This window comes from Schistocerca nitens, chromosome 2 (assembly GCF_023898315.1).
Source record: "Schistocerca nitens isolate TAMUIC-IGC-003100 chromosome 2, iqSchNite1.1, whole genome shotgun sequence".
Classification (NCBI taxonomy): Eukaryota; Metazoa; Arthropoda; class Insecta; order Orthoptera; family Acrididae; genus Schistocerca; species Schistocerca nitens.
Genome location: NC_064615.1, coordinates 942,007,307 through 942,026,206, shown reverse-complemented (window position 1 = coordinate 942,026,206; position 18,900 = coordinate 942,007,307). Strand labels below are relative to the sequence as shown.

At 38.8% G+C, this 18,900-nt stretch overlaps 1 protein-coding gene across 3 annotated transcripts in view; it reads left to right on the top strand.

Annotated features, from left to right (window-relative positions):
* Nucleotides 1-18,900, top strand: part of LOC126237265 (triokinase/FMN cyclase-like) — a 243,471-nt gene that overhangs the window by 14,922 nt on the left and 209,649 nt on the right. For 2 of the 3 annotated variants that reach the window (XM_049947193.1, XM_049947191.1), the window contains exon 1: nt 17,061-17,212. The exons of the other annotated variant lie outside the window; for it this stretch is intronic. In XM_049947193.1, the coding sequence (XP_049803150.1) occupies nt 17,207-17,212 (6 nt within the window). In that variant the 5' untranslated portion in view covers nt 17,061-17,206. Of the gene's footprint in view, nt 1-17,060; nt 17,213-18,900 lie in introns of those variants that run through there. 3 annotated transcript variants of the gene reach the window in all.

Here is an 18,900-nt window from a genome sequence, read left to right as displayed (position 1 = left end):
AGTTTCTGATATAATGGGGCACGTGCTGTCCTTTCAGCTTGCTCTCAATTTTGTACAAAATTTTCACAAAGATCTTGTTAAACCGAATTAGTTCCACCCTAGACTCAGCCCATCCTATAGAACAAGCAGGATTCCGAAGTAATTTTAGCACTATTAACCACATTTTGACCGTTAGTGAAGTGATAAGCAGAGCGAATGAATACCAACTGCCTCTCTGCATTGCCTTTGTTGACTTTGAAAAGGCACTTGACTCCGTTACCCATGTAGCTCCTCCAAGCTTTGAGTGAGCAAGGAGTGGGAGCAGCATATATTGAAGTGCTCAGGAAAATCTACGAGAATTCTTCAGCTTATGTTAACATCGGCGAATCAACTCAAGAATTCCGCATCATGAGGGGTGTCAACCAAGGCGATCCCATCTCCCCAAAACTGTTCTCTCCTGTATTGGAAATGGCTATGTCAAAGCCGAGCTGCGAAGGTAAGGGAATTAGAATTAATGGAAGAAGGCTTACCAACTTGAGATTTGCTGATGATATTACCTTACTGGCCAAAGACTTCGCAGAGCTCCAAAACTTAGTTACAGATCTTGCATCCGAATGTCAGCTGGTTGGCTTGAACATGAACCTTTCCAAAACAAAAGTAATGTCCAACAAATGGGTCCCAGATGGAGATGTGAAAGTCAAGGACAGTCTAGTAGAAGAGGTCAGTGAATATGTCTACCTTGGCCAGATTATAAATATGAAGGGAGACATAAGGCCAGAAATCTATCGACGCGTCAAGCTTGGCTGGCAAGCATTTGGGAAGAATTCAAAAGTATTCAGATCAAAAATGCCAGTAAATCTGAAGAAAGCAGTATTTGATCAATGCATTCTTCCTGTGATGACGTATGGCTGCGAGACATGGACACTGAACTCATTTACAGAAGGGAAACTTAGGACAGCACAGAGACCTATGGAGAGATCAATGCTGGGCTATACAAGAAAGGATAGGAAAAGGGCAGATGACATCCGGTCTGTGACGAAGGTTAATGACATCTTAGAGACAGTAGGTTCCTTGAAATGGCAGTGGGCTGGCCACGTCGCAAGAAGAAAAGACAACAGATGGACAAAGCTAGTACTGGAGTGGAGTCCGAGAGAGCACCGGAGGCCTAGAGGAAGACCACCAGACAGATGGGACAAAGACATCAAGAAGATCGCTGGTAACACCTGGCAGAGAACTGCCCAAGACCGTCCCACTTGGAGAAGACTGCTGAAAGCCTACCGAATCCACGACTCAAAGAGGCCACATCATTTAATGATTGAATTGGCTGATGATGATGTATTGAAACTTTTAGTTTGTGGGAAATCGACTTTAAAGAAAAATCTTATGAAATTTGTTACTTACAGTTAATTAAAACTGTCCTGCTGCATATTATGGCCCGTCTTTGACCTCTATCAGGTCTTCCAGCTTCTTTTTCACCTTCCTGGATGTTTGTCTTGCTTTCTTGGCCATATTAGATGCAGACCTGTCTGCATCGGCTATCCTCATTTTATCGCAATGTTGCAGCCCAGTGATCATATTTTCACCAGGATTAATTCCCTGTTTTTTCAGTACCCAAAACTTTCCAATATTACCACAGTTGAATGTAATAACGGCATCATGAACTCCTAGTTTCATTGTATGCATGCCTACAAATACAATTTTAGGAAGGCAGTTCCAAATTATGCTGTTGAAACATTCATTTGGGTTCTGTGTCTGCCCATGCAGACATATCCTTAGAAGGTCAGGATGAGCCAAGTCTCTGAAAATAGGTTTAATTGCTGTAATAACAGCAGAAGGAAGAGAATGCTGGTGAGAATAAGATTCTCCAGTTGCCTGAGCCCCATTGTATTTGCACCACAAATGTTCTCCTGATGGACAGAATCCATGACATGGCTTATCATCAGTAGAGGACTTATGGAAGAATATGGCCCAAACATCTCTCTTCATTGCCTCCAAATTTTCTTTATTTCTCCTAATTGCCTGCCCATAGTATACCTGCAAGTTTTCTATTTCAGTTATAGTTAACCGACCCTGTCTGGTCAACAATTTTCCATCTTCTAATTTTTTTCCTTTCATATCAACAGTTAGTTTTCTCAGCCTTGTTCCCAAACGTTTTTGAACATGGCCTACACATTCTATTTTGCTAATAATGGCAGAATCTCCATATGGCTTAGAGTTCACCACATTGTTGTAAGCCTTACTGTCACCATCGCCCAAATATTTGTTGTACCGTACGCCTCTTGTTTCTATGGAGTGATGAAATATTTGTTGTACTCCATGAACTTCCATACCACCACTTTTTCCTCTAAAATTAGTCACAGAGTTGTGTTCTTTATGTTCATTGACTTTACAACATTTGCAATATTTATGCATTAACTCCACATCTAGCACTTAACTGGTGTCTACACTCACAGCAGCCATTACTCCATTCAGAGAAGTATGTCTTCTTTTCTGCCAATTTCCATCAAGTGCAACTGCAATACCTGTACATCCATCATTTTTTTCCACTGATTCTCTGTCAGCCAGTTTCATGCTTTCCTCACTGACCTCACATACTGCTTTCTCTAATATTGCAGTCAGTGTTTCAAATTTAGTTGGTGGTTGATGTAAGTTCATCACTGAACAAAATGTTCTCCCTGCAGCCATGCCCTTGCCAATGGATCACAAAGCATAAACTAATCTAGTATTGATTTCATAAGGGCCACTTGCATCTGGTTTTGAAGAACTCATAAATGAAAACACAGCTGAGCATTTAGTGCAAATTAAATCCAAAGCAATTGCTAGGCCTTTTCTCCCACTGGCACTCTCACAAATTTTCACACTCTGTGACTCACCCCACTGTATACATTGTACAAATTTAGAAATTACATCTGATAATATTCTCAAATTTATAATATGTTACTTCACCCCTTGTCACTTACAGTAAGTTTGGTGTAACTCTCTTGAAACGGTGAGAGATGGTGCACTTGTTGAAGAATTACAATTAGAAATATGGTTGCCAGGTGACATAACCTCTTGTACAGAAAGCTTTCTAAACTTGTTTCCTCTAAATTGTCGTTTCTTGAAAATGCCTTTACGTTTCGTTATCTTCAATAAACACAACAAAACACATGTAAACAAGCACTGCAAACGTAAATATAACAACTACTCGCAATCACACTTGAATAAAACTAACTGCGTGTTTGAAAGCATGTTGTTTACAAAAAAATGGTTCAAATGGCTCTGAGCACTATGGGACTTAACATCTCAGGTCATCAGTCCCCTAGAACATAGAACTACTTAAACCTAACTAACCTAAGGACAGCACACACATCCATGCCCCAGGCAGGATTCGAACCTGCGACCGTAGTGGTCGCGCGGTTCCAGACTGAAGCGCCTAGAACCGCTCGGCCACACCGGCCGGCTGTTGTTTACAAACAGCAGATACAAAAGAACACCGACAGTTGCATTCCAAGGATATCCAACACACTCAGGAGTAAAAAAAAATCCCTAACGTGCAGTGTAGGGGATATAAAGATCTAAAATATATGCAGAAAAGTGGGTGATTGAAAAGTGAGCTTGGCACATAAACACACGTGGTAGGAAAATGCTCTTTAAATGCTCGAAAAAAATTTTTTCAGCAAAATCCTTTTCAGAGTACTTAAATAAAACCTTAATCTATCGAAATATGATGAAAACCGAAAATCGATTTTTTTCAACCTGAACCACGGTGTGGTCCCCTTAATGGCTTAGCTTTTTTGAACACTCATCCTATTGACGATGTAATTAACCAAGTTGCCAGGAAGAATAAGCGCACAGAATTCATCATTTAAGGAAGAGAACCAAAGTTGTAACTTTTTATATCATAAGATGGCATTGTCTTGTATATGTGTATAATCAGTTTAAATAAAACTTTTTTAATCTTTGCATGTGACTTGATTGTTGTTTTATTACGATAAAAGTAGACGTAGTTCAAGATACCTTTAGCGCCCCCTCCTTGAGATTTTTCTGTATCAGTCACTGACATAACAATTGAAAAGAAGAGATTTCTTGAGGCAGCTTTGTTTTGCGCTTCTGCAAGACCATCTCCAGCAAAGGGAAATGTCAAAAGCTTTGCCAAAAAAAGACAGCCGAGAGAACAGGAGAGCTTTGTGGTATAAGAAGCCCTGAAGCGGAATCAACTGCAAGTTCATGAGGACGGTATGTGGGCTGCAAAAGTAAAAACAGAAAAACTGTAAGAAATACATTTACCTTGAACATTACCGTACTGTGTATCAACACTATCGACAAAGTAACTCACTCAATATGTGCATCATTTGATACGAGCTCATTTCTATGTACCTCAATTTTGTGTAAATTCTTTTCACCAAAATATAAAATTTATGTTTTAAATAGATACATGAAAGTGATTGGTAATAATACTACTTCATTTACTAACACTTCCCTTAATAATGTATCTAAAAAATGCAAACTGAAAGTTATGGAAACTGCAACGTCTATGAGACCATCTTTTTATACTGACGTAGAGATTCCAAATGCGTGCACCCACTAGGTTAATGACACCATGATCAGGAAAACTCATGCGATAAATAAAGACTGGCTTTCAGAGTTTGGTGTATTAGTATATGTATGCAATACTGGTACGCCAAAGCACCCACACGATCTCAATTATCTGAAGTCAGTGCTCAGTTCACCAATCATCTAACAGCGAAATCTTTCTCGTTAAAGGGACAGGTTTCAAGCGTATTGAAGACAGAAGGCACAATAAAGCGAAACGTGTCTGGTGAAAAAGATCACACATTTTTCTAGTTGCAACGACGGATCAAAAATACCCTCATGAATTATAAAGCAACTACGGACACTATGGCCACACAAATGAAGAATTTAGAAGGCACAGAGGCAACAAAAACCCATGTGGCATATGTGTTCTATGTATCCGTTACTCTTGTAGTCTTGTCAGGAAGTATTAACTTGTTGAATTACTGGTCGTACTGGCGTAACATGTTAACACGATCATTTTCAGATTGTCTAGCTGTAGCTTAAAGTAGTGCTTATGGATATGCTTCAGCTGTTGAACAATAACTCCTGTACCACGCAGTGGCAGCACGCTAAAGGACCCCCCCCCCCCCCCCCAGGTGGGTTACTGTGCATGGGGCCAGTGGGGTGGATGCCATGGGCACAAAATTTTTGGAAAAAGGTGCACAAAAATATTGTAAGATACAGTTTTACCATAAAATGAAATATGATATTTAAGGGCTTTCATATAGTCCACGTCATAGTTTGATGTCCTATGTTAATGTTTTTTCAATAATTCTTATTTCACATGTTTGGCCCTGGAAAAGATGGGTCGTGGGATCTACAAAGGGTTGTGGCCCGCTTTTGCTCGAGGTGCATGCGCAAAACAAGTGCTCTCGCTTGCTTCAGAACTCCATTGTTGTGTTTCCATGTGGAAATAAAGGTTTTCCTTAGTAGGACTGAGAAGACGTCAGAAAAAGCAACCTTTAGATAAACCGCGGAATACGTTTATAATATTTCTGTATTATAGAATGTTGCATAAGAAAGTTTATTTTTCTCTGCCTCGTGATGACTGGGTGTTGTGTGATGTCCTTAGGTTATTTAGGTTTAAGTAGTTCTAAGTTCTAGGGGACTGATGACCATAACTGTTAAGTCCCATAGTGCTCAGAGCCATTTTTGAAAGTTTATTTATTGGTAAATAGAGTATTCAAAATGCAGAAAATAGCAACAAGAATAATAGCCAACCTTAAGAGGAGAGAATCATGTCGGTTAGCATTCAAAGCACTCAAAATACAAACAATGCCAAGCATTTACCTTCATGAACTTGTGGGGCGGCGGAGGAGTAATGTTGTTGGTTGTAAAATATATTACTGCTGCCTTAATGTTTGCTTGCTGTCAGTTTCAAGCTTTAGAATGTTGTTATGCTGTCTTTCGCCGTTCTCAACACTGGCTCTCTATTTACTTTGTAGACCCCCAGAAAGCGATTTGACAAAACCTGAAGCCTGTAAATAGAGTTCCTAGTGCCCACTTCCTTGTGATTACAATTATAGCTGCAGCTTGTAGCTCTGTAGAGTCAGGAAGTTGTTCGGGATTTCTAATCAAAGACGACTTTCCAAAATAGTTGAGTATATTCTCAAAATCACAAATATACACACAAATATCCCTCCAACCTAACTAACAGAACAGTTCAGAGTCTATTGCGCCAATGCAACTATAAATGTCCGAAATAATTGTTGAAATGAATGCTCGCCATAATTTGATGAAATATCTCATCAAACGCCACGCTATATTAGTGGTAGAATGTCTGTCCCGCGACGGCACGTGAAAATACGACAATACGCAAACTGAGGCTAGATAATGAAAATCGTCCCGAATTAACACTTTACTTGAAACGCTTTACTGGTTACGCGCATCTCGAGTAACAGAATACGGCACCCGAGGCTGATAGTAGCACTGATCCTGGCGCGGCGCGATTCCCGACACAGATGGCGTGTCATTCAGCGTCTAGAGAGAACTGGGGCCTTGGCTCCTCGCACAGCGCTCTTATATATATATCCGCGGTGCGGACCGCTGAGGAAATGCTCGATCAAATCGGCTGGCTCGACTAGCCGCTAGGCTAGTAACGCACCACTTCAAGTTACATAATAAATTTTAGCTTCTCTTGCTGAAGGCCGATGAAGCTCCTAATTTAACTGTGCATTCAGCACGCAGGGAAGTATTGATAATAAATTTTTGACGTGGCTAACTTTAATAACTTAGGCGAGAGAATTAATTTAATTGCACTGCACGCAGCAGATGGGCTCTGAACTGTCCCTTCTGAGATCCGCTATTGCTACAATTTAATAGATATTTGAAAGAAACTTTTTACAGCTTCATCATCATAGCGGACCTCCAACCTATTAAAATCTAAACATCCTATTATGATTTATAAGCTCACTTAATCTATCTTGCTTCCTCTAGTTTTGAGATGAAAACCACAAAATCATGAATTTACACTATAATCTTAATCTGTGAAATCCAAAGTACTGTTTTTATTAAATCATTATGGAAGATGCATCTAAATACAAAATTTGAAGTCTCTAGCTCTTTTCTGTGCCGCCAATTATTTTTATAGAAAAACGTCCAAATAAAGGAAACGGCTGAAGTTATCAAGCTGATAGTTAACACACATTAATTTATCATTATTCCAGACATACTAGGAAAGTTTTATGTCATTTGCTTGATTTTTAAAGTATTGCGCAACATCTATGACGTCAGAGCTAGCAGACTGACTAACACACAATGGAAACTGATGTGAATTTGCTGCAGCGTGAGTAGGCTGCTTCCCTACATCACCCTCTACTTAAATTTTTTTTGTTTATGAATGTTAATGAATGAAGAAAAAAATTTAATTACAAAAAGGGAAGCAAGAGTACAATTTAAACTCCCTATGAAAAATCAAAATTGAATTATAAACATATATAAATATTAAAAGAAACTGATTTCCTACATTAATCATTTAAATTGCGGGCATTTTCACTGCCTCTTTAAAAATGTCATTACTCAAATTTTAAGCAAAGTCAATGAAATATTTTTGGCATACATATTGCCTTAGACTAACAAACACATAGAAATTGAAAAACTGTGAAAATCTTAGTTACATTAAATACATCAAATACATTTTTACACACACAAATTCAAGGAAGATAACATGATACATAAACAGATGATTATTCCTTATCAGTCTTTTATAAACCTGAAAGAAATGGCACAAATAATTTTTGCACACGTGGTTGTAGCCGCTTTGGCTGGCGTCCTACACTTCCATTCACAAGGGTAGAGGAGGGGAAGTTGCTATGGTGTGCGTCCTTCTCGATCTCTCTAAATTACAAGGGGAAAGGGGAGGGGTCACTGTGAGTTGTGTCCAAGTCACTCCACGCTTTCACGCAGCTACCAAGCTGCCATTATCTGGTTTGTCCTGTAGAACAAACAAAAAGAGTGCCTCAGACTCTGTTCACTTAACATCTAAGGGTGGGTCACAATGAAATGGGGATATATACATCTTAGCCTTCAATATGTTGCTGGAACAAAGTTAACAGAATCTTTTTCAATAATACTCTCGAGGTTACTTAATTGTCATAAATTGGTAAACAAATGGCTCAAAACGCCTTTAGTCATGTACTAGATAAAATTTATGCTCAAGACATACAATCATAAATCATATTTAGTCTGAATTTATTATTTCAGGGCCGGAACACTGAACCAATGCTCAGTACATTTCTGATACATTTGTCTTTTGTTCACTTAACTGACTCATTTTTTTATTACTTCATTCTTAGAGATAGTATGAGTATATTTGATTAGTAGTTGTTCCTCAGCTTCTTTATACATGTGAGTAACTTTTGGTAATAGTACAGTTGCGAGTGTTCAAAACACACTACGTTTAGTTGATTACTAAATTCACTTATTGGTCCTCTGCTGTTGTCAATTCCACATCTGACATTAGGTACTTACTTACTGTGAAGTGTATTTATGCTGAGCTAAAATAATGTTTTACGTCTGTCATTATGTTTTTCAATTATATTGCTAGTGTATGTACTTATTTGACACTCACTCATTAACATTTAAAGCATAGGATAGCACATTCATTTCATATTTTTAGTGTACTGCAGCTGATTAGTTTGCTCACGTGGCAATCCATTTCCACTCGATCGGACGCTGAAACCACAGGTAGTCTCTCTCGACTTACCACTAAAATGCATCAAATAATTATGGACGAGCGTAATGCTAATTTCCTTAAACCTATAGGACACCATGAGCTACTCTGTCTCATCTAACATAAGGGTACCTATGGTCGCATTCACGCCTCCACCTTATAACCTCAATATGTGTAGGTGTATCCTGTCACACACTACTCTAACATAACGGCCAGCTCCAACCTTATAAATACTTCAGGGACGTGTCCTTCACGTCTCAACCACAAACACTGCTCAATTCTCCTACACTGCCTTTCCTTGCTACACCAGGTGAGTTTATTTTTACAACTTATCTGCATATTTTTCTTATAACACTAAGCAATCTCTTCCTTACTATTTCTTAGTTGGCTCTAATGCATACACTAGATTTCACTACCACTTCAGATCCTACTCGTACACGAATTCATATATCTTTTTAAATTACTGTTGGTGGACCATTTCCAATAAAACAACACTTTGTACTTATTATTTTACCAGGGTTCTATGTATAATTGTTACTCAAATACATTTGCATCTTAATTACGTCATACTTCTCTATTGTTTGTCACTATTAGGTTTGTCACATCAGGTATTGTTTTCTTCACTAATCAGTGGATAGAAAAATTACAGAAAATTTATGGCTTGATAGTCATAACAGAAAATTTTGTTTTAAAGAAGAGGTCGAAATTTTTGTAGATAGGAAAGATGAAGATTGAGTGAGACCTGAAAGGGAAAGAAGATCTCACACAGCTGGGACTGCACAGCTGCCACACTGTGTAGAGGTTAAAGAACAACCTCCTCCCTACAGCCTTCATTAGCTGAATGCTGGCTTAATAGTTATGACGGAAAATTTTGGTGTGGAAAGAAGAGGTCGAAACTTTTGTGGATAGAAAAGATGAAGAGTGAGTGAGACCTGAAACGGGAAAGACGATCTCACACAGCTGGGACTGCACAGCTGCCACACTGTGTAGAGGTTAAAGAACAACCTCCTCCCTACAGCCTTCATTGGCTGAATGCTGACTTGATAACTATACCGGAAAATTTTGTGTTTAATCATAACGGAAAATTTAATATGTTAGAAAGAAGATATCGAAATTTTAGGTGGATAGGAAAGAGGAAGAATGAGTGAGACCTGAAACGGGAAAGAAGATCTCACACAGCTGGGACTGCACAGCTGCCACACTGTGTAGAGGTTACAGAACAACCTCCTCCCTACAGCCTTCATTAGTTGAATGCTGGCTTAATAGTCATAACGGAAAATTTTATGTTGGAAAGAAGAAGTCGAAATTTTTGTAGATAGGAAAGATGAAGAATGAGTGAGACCTTAAAGGGAAGGAAGATCTCACACAGCTGGGACTGCACAGCTGCCACACTGTGTAGAGGTTACAGAACAACCTCCTCCCTACAACATTCATTGGCTGCCTATGAACACGCCACGTCGATCTGAAAATACTTTATGATGCCTTTTTAGAACCTGTCTCAGTTCTTCCTTCTGATTAGCTGAAATCTTATCGATTTGCTGCAATTTAGCTTCCATCTTGTCTAAAATAATGGCTTCTTCTTCTTCTGTGTTTAGCTTACTTGTACTAAGATTAACACCTTCGTCCCAATACCTCCTATTTTTCAGAACTCGTATAGGCAGCTCCCAAGTTTCATCATCAGTTACTACATATTTATCACTAAAAGGGACTGTAATTACTCCTGTTATTGGCAAGACCATTTTTAACTGGCTTTTTTCGAAGTCAACAACACTCTGATATTTTGACAAGAAATCTATGCCAATTAAAACCTCAATACTGAGATTGTTTACAATTAAACATGGATGATCAATTAAATTACCATTTATGTTAAAGGGCAGTAAAGCTTCTTGCTTTACTGTTTTCGACACCTTGCCAGTAGCACCAATTATTCTTAGTCCTGATACTCTCATTACTGTAAGCTTGTCCTTACCAGGTAATGCATCAAAGAAGGACTGAGATATTGCACTCACCTCACTTCCACTGTCTAAGAGACAACGTACATTGATACCTAATATATTCACTATTATTATAGGGTGGCTTATTCTAGGTTGTACAGGTGGTTCCTCAATTTCATCTAATAGTTCCTTTTTAATTCGTCTCCAACTAAAGTGATCGACATCTGTCTTCATTACATTTAGGTCACAGTGAGTAGGGGTTTCCTGAATTACACTTTCAGCTGCCTTTTCCAGTCTGTCTATTAATTTTAAATCGAAACACTGCACGACTTCATTACATTTAGTTTGCTGAACGTGACCCAAATTACTATAGTCTGAGCGATTCTGCGCCTCCAGACCGGGCATTACACTAGTTACAGCTAAACCACTTTTACTATTTTCGTCGGTTTCCTTCTCAAATGACCACTGGTCACAGCTACTGGGTTCATCGACCCTCAACAGCCTACCCTCTACATTCTCACTTATCTCCTGTCCTAAAACTATTAATACATTATCCACATCCTGCACAGGCACTTTAGATAAGAGCACATCATCCTCATCGTATATATAAGCGTGAATTTCTTCTGCTTCTTCACCTGACAATTCAATATTTTGTAGCTCTTCCCTATCCTTACACTGTTGCGCCTTCTCTTTCTCTTCCCACTTAGAAAGCGTCTCTAACACGGTATCTATCAAATACTGTGAGTGATCTAATATTTCTGTTGTATCCTTAGGTGCTACCGACTCTTCATCCACATAGTCAGTTTGAGTATTTTGATCTGTCTTACCAATTCCCTTAACTACTGGCTGAGGAAAAGTAACCGCCTGGTGAGCGCCAGTGTCCTCATAGACGGGAACTAGTTTTCCTGCCTCGGCCTACTACTGTTTCCTTTATTTTCATTATAGTTGACTGGCACAGCATTACTTTCCGTACTGTTGTTTACATGCATATTTCTGTTTGGAACAAAATTACTGTCATTTGGACGCCATTGTTGGTTCTGATAATTATTTCCCCAACTCCCACCTCTCTTAGGATGGCGAACTCCTACTGTTCTGACGTTTACATTGCCATTTTGTTCGTTCCTAAAATTACTATTATTGTTATTGGCATTTCTGTTATTACGTGATTGCTCCTCATTGGCCGCAACACGTTCTACACGTTCCAAATACTCAATGAAACGATCCAGATTATCTCTAGGGGCAGATATAATTCTAGTTTGCCAGTACCACGGCAGTTTGGCTTCAAGACCCAATATAATCATTTCCGGTTTTAGCTTTTCCGCCAAATGTGACAAACGTGAGACCCATGACCTAGCAAACTCTTTAATTGATTCCTTGCCTGCATTGAAGCGTTTTCCACTCCAAAATTCTCTCAACACTTCATTTTGCTTATGGCTAGACCAATACTCATTAATGAAAGCTGTTTTAAACTCCGCTAATGTTTTACACTTCAACATAACATCAGCTGACCAACGCATGGCATCACCTGCTAAATGACTTCTAATAAATGAGATTTTCTCTCGTTCAGACCAAGTCGGTGGAATCACATCTTCAAAATCGTTCCAGAAATCTAGCGGATGGATATTTTTCTCTGGATCGAACCGCAAGAATTGCCGACACCCGATAAAAGCGGCGTTTGCAGCTACAACTTGTTGTACACTACCATTACCAGAAGTTACCGAAGCTACTTTACTTTCAATGTTAGCAATGTTAGTACTTATATTTTCTACTTTCCTCTCAACATTATCTACTCTTTGCACAATATGAGTAGTGTCAGTTTTGATTGCATCTACGTCTGCTTGACATATGTTTATTTTTATATTAACATCTTTAAATCTATCTGAGCACAGTTCAGATTCCGCCTCGATCTTTTCTGTTAACTTGTGCTCCAGCTTCGCATCTTCCATTTGGAAGTTTTTGCGAACCTCAGCAACTTCGGATTTAACTGTTTTATACATTTCAGAAAACTGTTGAGCAACCTTTTTCTTAATATCCTCATGGTTGCAATCTATTTTATTATTCAAACTGTCTAGATCCTCTTTCAACTTATTGCAACCAGCCTTGAAGGTATCGTCCATTACCTCCAATCGTTTATTAAAATTAATTTGGCTGGCCACAATTTCATGCTTTAATTCAGCATTATTGGATTCTAATTTATTGTCCATTGCCTCAAACCGTTTATTAAAATTTGTTTGACTGGCCACCATTTCAGACTTTAATTCAGCTGTCATTTGTGCATTACTGGCTGACATTTTTGCATTACAGGCTGCTATTGCTTGTAATATAACATTGAAATCAACAGCCCCAGTATCTTTGGGTTGCTCAATAGCTGGTTTCTTTTCACACTCAGGTGACGAAAAACTAGCTCCAATACCAGAATCATCAAAACTAAATGAAACTTCTGATTGATCAGACACGTCTAACTTCTTTTGTTTAAATTCTACTATCTCTGATGACTGTTTCATATTTAATTCACCAGAGAAACTATCCTCCAATAAATTTACAATTTCAATTTTCGGCTTTACTACAGGTGTCTCTATCACTGAATCATTGCCCCTTCCCACACTACTGTCAGGAGACAATACTTCATATTTTACTTGAACATTACTTCCATGCATATTTACAATTGAATCGTGGTCTGAATTTACATTTCCCTCAACATACATAGGTTCTAATTTAATTTTAAACTCGGTTTCTTTTGGCGGTTCCATCGCCGACAGTCTTTTAGTGCAGGTTAGTAAAATTTTTAACAACTTTCCACTTAACTTAGTTCCTTCTGCACGACGTTGTCGGCGCGGCGTACCAGGATTACTGAGGCGACGTGACGCGTTAAACTGCAGACGGCACTCCGACGGCTGTGATGTGTTTGCGTGGCCCGCAATGGCAGGCGCGTCTCCGGCTGCTGCGTCGGATGACTGCGGTGAGGTGAAACTGGCTTCTCGCGATGCTAGCAGCACCGCTAGACTCAGTGCCAGCTCCGTCAATCCAGATGCGATGTTAATCCAATTGCGTCGTCCACATGCACCCGTAACACTTTCACTGTTCTATTACTCAGCTGCGTGTCGCATTTCACTCGCGAATCCGAATAGTTAAAAATCGCTTTCACTTAGTAATTTCCCGGCCGATGCACCATATGTGGGGCGGCGAGTAAGAAATGAGAAAATAAGTTCGTTTATACTGGAAATTATTGTTTGTTTGCATAAAAGCCTGCTTGCTGTTTGTTGTTAATGCTGTCTTTCGCCGTTCTCAACACTGGCTCTCTATTTACTTTGTAGACCCCCAGAAAGCGATTTGACAAAACCTGAAGCCTGTAAATAGAGTTCCTAGTGCCCACTTCCTTGAGATTACAATTATAGCTGCAGCTTGTAGCTCTGTAGAGTCAGGAAGTTGTTCGGGATTTCTAATCAAAGACGACTTTCCAAAATAGTTGAGTATATTCTCAAAATCACAAATATACACACAAATATCCCTCCAACCTAACTAACAGAACAGTTCAGAGTCTATTGCGCCAATGCAACTATAAATGTCCGAAATAATTGTTGAAATGAATGCTCGCCATAATTTGATGAAATATCTCATCAAACGCCACGCTATATTAGTAGTAGAATGTCTGTCCCGCGACGGCACGTGAAAATACGACAATACGCACACTGAGGTTAGATAATGAAAATCATTCCCGAATTAACACTTTACTTGAAACGCTTTACTGGTTACGCGCATCTCGAATAACAGAATACGGCACCCGAGGCTGATAGTAGCACTGATCCTGGCGCGGCGCGATTCCCGACACAGATGGCGTGTCATTCAGCGTCTGGAGAGAACTGGGGCCTTGTCTTCCTCGCACAGTGCTCTTATATATAAAGCCGGGGTGCGGACCGCTGAGAAAACGCTCGATCAAATCGGCTGTCTTGACTAGCCGCTGGGCTAGTAACGCACCACTTCAAGATGCATAATAAATTTTAGCTTCTCTTGCTGAAGGCCGATGAAGCTCCTAATTTAACTGTGCATTCAGCACGCATGGAAGTATTGATAATAAATTTTTGACGTGGCTAACTTTAATAACTTAGGCGAGAGAATTAATTTAATTGCATTGCACGCAGCAGATGGGCTCTGAACTGTCCCTTCTGAGATCCGCTATTGCTATAATTTAATAGATATTTGAAAGAAACTTTTTACAGCTTCATCATCATAGCGGACCTCCAACCTATTAAAATCTAAACATCCTAGTATGATTTATAAGCTCACTTAATCTATCTTGCTTCCTCTAGTTTTGAGATGAAAACCACAAAATCATGAATTTACACTAACATCTTAATTTGTGAAATCCAAAGTACTATTTTTATTAAATCATTATGAAAGCTGAATCTAAATACAAATTTTGCAGTCTCTAGCTCTTTTCTGTGCCGCCAATTATTTTTATAGAAAAACGTCCAAATAAAGGAAACGGCTGAAGTTATCAAGCTGATATTTAACACACATTAGTTTATCATTATTCCAGACATACTAGGAAAGTTTTATGTCATTTGCTTGATTTTTAAGGTATTGCGCAACATCTATGACGTCAGAGCTAGCAGACTGACTAACACACAATGGAAACTGATGTGAATTTGCTGCAGCGTGAGTAGGCTGCTTCCCTACAAACTCTTGCGCTGGACAAAATTCAAATATGTATCCGATATTCAAGATACCAAGCTCCAGCATAAACACGACACTAGGAAGCGGAACTTCTTACACGAGCCCAGACATAACACCATGAAATTCAAAACAAAGCCATCCCATACAGGTCCAAAAACCATTGAAAAACTCCCTTAATACTTTAGAGAGATAAACAATACAAATACTTTAAACATTTTTGATAGAATACTGTCACTATAGTATAAATATCATGTGCATAGCAGAATAACCCAAAATTGGTATAGTAATAGTAAACTGACTAGCCACGATCACAGTATACTGGACTGCTGGAAGCGAAAATTGGACTCACCTGATCCTTGGCGCATTCAGTTCTGGAAATTAAACCATTATTGTTTACTGTACTATATTATTGCTTTACGTCACTTCGTTGTCGTTCTCATATTTACTTTTTACTGATTGCCAATGAGTAGATTTTGGTTCAGTTTTTCGTCTATGATTATGTACAGATGTTTGCTCAATAGTGAACTTTGAGTCTGAAGGAAATTGCTGAAACGTTCACTGGCGTGGTAATGAAAGAAATCATATATGACTGGATGAAAAGTAATTCCGAAGATGAATTCAGTGCGATATACAGCATCTGCAAGGATTACTTGTATTTTGAAAGTATGTAATTAAAGAAATTAAAAAAAAATTAATGCCTGACGACAAAAATTTTATCGCGAAAAACGACGTCCGACAATTGACAGTTATGCATAGCGCTTCTAGACGCTTTGGTATATGCTTAAAACGCAAGTGACTGTGGGAATTGAAGAAACTGTACCTTACATGCTTTTTGTTCACTTCAGCAGACGTGTGGTGATGGTGCAAACCGCCAGGAAGAGAGAGGCAGATCTTCAATAAATTTAAATAAAAAGTAATGTTCATTTGTTGAAACATACATTGATAATGTAGCTCCAGTTATTAATCTTTTGAAACCAACCAAAATACATATTTAATGCCAGAAGTACGAATAATTAGTATTTAAATAAATGAATACATAAATTCTGAAAATACTTCATTTTGGAAATATACTTTGTATTCACGTATCCCTGAAATAAGTTACGTTGTTTGTCTCTAAATAAATTGGCAACCTTTGTCATGGTTCATGAATTACCCAAAATGTTGAAAAAGAATATAAGTGAAATTACTCAAACCCGGAAAGTGAGTGAAAACATTCATGTAGCTGACGTGGCCTCTGAGACTAATTTCATTCGACAGAGAAAAGTGACTGAACGAAAAAACAATCGACAGACCACCGTTAATTTTGTTTACAAACTTCCCTGTTGGGAAATACTGAGTTCCCTGGCCTGGGAGCCAATGATCATCCCTTTTTTGCAGTTTGCATGAATTATTTGCTTCACCACGGCAGCAGTTAACGAATGCGTAGAGATAGTCTGTCAGTCTTTTCACTTTATTAGCTGACGTCAAATAACACGTCATGAAATACGAACTGTAGACGGCACATCTAAGATGCTGTCTTCAAAGTGTCGCTCGACTATTTAAATCCGATGACTGAATAGTGGTCTAAACTTTTCCAGACACTAGTCCGAACAGCACCAGCTCACTGTGTTTTCCACTGTGTTTGTTTGGCGAGGCTATGGTAATTCCGTTATGTAAACAGTAAGATGGTCTCTGTTATACTTAGCACACTATATCACTCGTGCTTGGTGCAGTGACTGATGGGGTCAAGCGCGGACGATCCAAGGTCGGTGGCTCATTACGATAACAGCTGGCCTCTCGCGAGCCATTCATAGTTTGTGGCCGGCAGCATTGAAACAGCTTCTCTGCAACCGCTACTGTGCAGTCTACGACGCAACGCGATTAACTGATATTCGGGCCTCTTCGCACAACCATGACTGTAAGTAAACACCGCTTTGCAAACATTATGACAGAGCTATGGTAGACAATCAGTGAAACAGGTATGCTACTTTCTATATGTACTTAGTATAACATGATTGCGGTAATTTTTGTGTTTGTGACAAAGAATGTTTTGTTAACAGATCTCCCTCCTTTCAGAGAATCTGTTAAGAACTTTCCTGGATGCTTCTATGCGTAATTATCTGGTGATATTGTTTTTCTGTTAGAACTTAAGCCATTAATTGATAATGGTACATGCTAAGAAAATTCAGTAACAGAACACCTTCATCTGTATATAATCGTCTGTACAGGATGCACGTGCAACGAGTGAAAAATATACCTAGGTGTTGCCCTTGAGGCCTGCTGTGGAACAAATTGATCTGGCAACGCGAACATAGAGTAGAGCTTTTATGCACTTTTACTCGTAAATTTTCTTATATGAAGTACAAAAATTGCAAAATCACAAATGGCATCCTATTTTTGGAGCATATAAAGTTTCGGGTAATGAACCAAAACTATGTAGCGATGCTGATATTTTGGATTTAGGAGGATGTCTGCGGACCGATTATTGTATCAGCGTAAAGATGCAGGAATATCTGAACACTTTTAACGAGCTAAAAACTGAAGTATATTATGTCAGAAATTCGTCGTCATAAATAAACGTCACGGCTCTCTTTCCGCTCTGCGGGATGTAATCCTACTTGTGATAAATAACTTAAATATTTTTAACTAAGATGCAAATGGGAATCACAAGCAGTTTTCAGCTAGACTGTAGGCATATTCCACGTTTTCGTTATTGATGCTTTTTCCTATAGTGTTTTCTTCATGCCTCGTTGTTTGGAATTTCATGTTTTCGGGTCTATAAAACATTAATAGCAATCAAAGTAGTAGATTGGTGCGATGTATTATGTTTAAGCATATTCTGTTTTTCTGTAGTTTACAGTAGTTCGTGTTTCGGATCGTTATTTTAGCTCCACTTTTACTTTACCCTCGGATAGTCGCTGCACATCTTTTGTCTATAATGCATACAATCAGATACTGAATTATGATCACACTTGTAGATTCCCAAACCAGAACTGAAACACTTCCCAGAATTAAGTTTGGAGCTGAAGATATTGAATTCCTTTTGTTGTTAATTTTCTTTTTGCCACTACCTCACTAACCTATTACAGTAACCTGTATGCAATATCTAATTTGTATTTTTGCAAGACGTGAGTGTTTCTGTGGTCAAGCTCAAACGCTGAAATCCGCAGCTGTTGGAATACTTTTCTGTCACTGTGTAATACTATAGATTTATACAGACATACTATGAATGGTGAAGAGGTCATCTATAGGCTAATGTGGGAAATAGTTTGATTATCGTTATTTGAATGACTTCACTTTGGGGGACGATAAGTATTGTGGGATTATTCGTATTCATTCGTCTGATTATGTAAATTTAAACTAGTTTCCCACTACATCACGCATCAAGCACAGTGAGTGTAAGTACTAGAGTACTACAATATTTTTTCCTGGCCTCGTAACTTTTCAAAATCAACAGTGTTCCCACCCTAGTTTCAAGCGATGTAGTATAGCTTCGCGGCTCTGAATAGAAGATGTGTTGCGGGAGACTTCAAATATCAATTCGGCCATCCTCTATGTAAAAAAGATGGCCAGTACTGCCTTCATCTCCAAAATCATTCGACTACT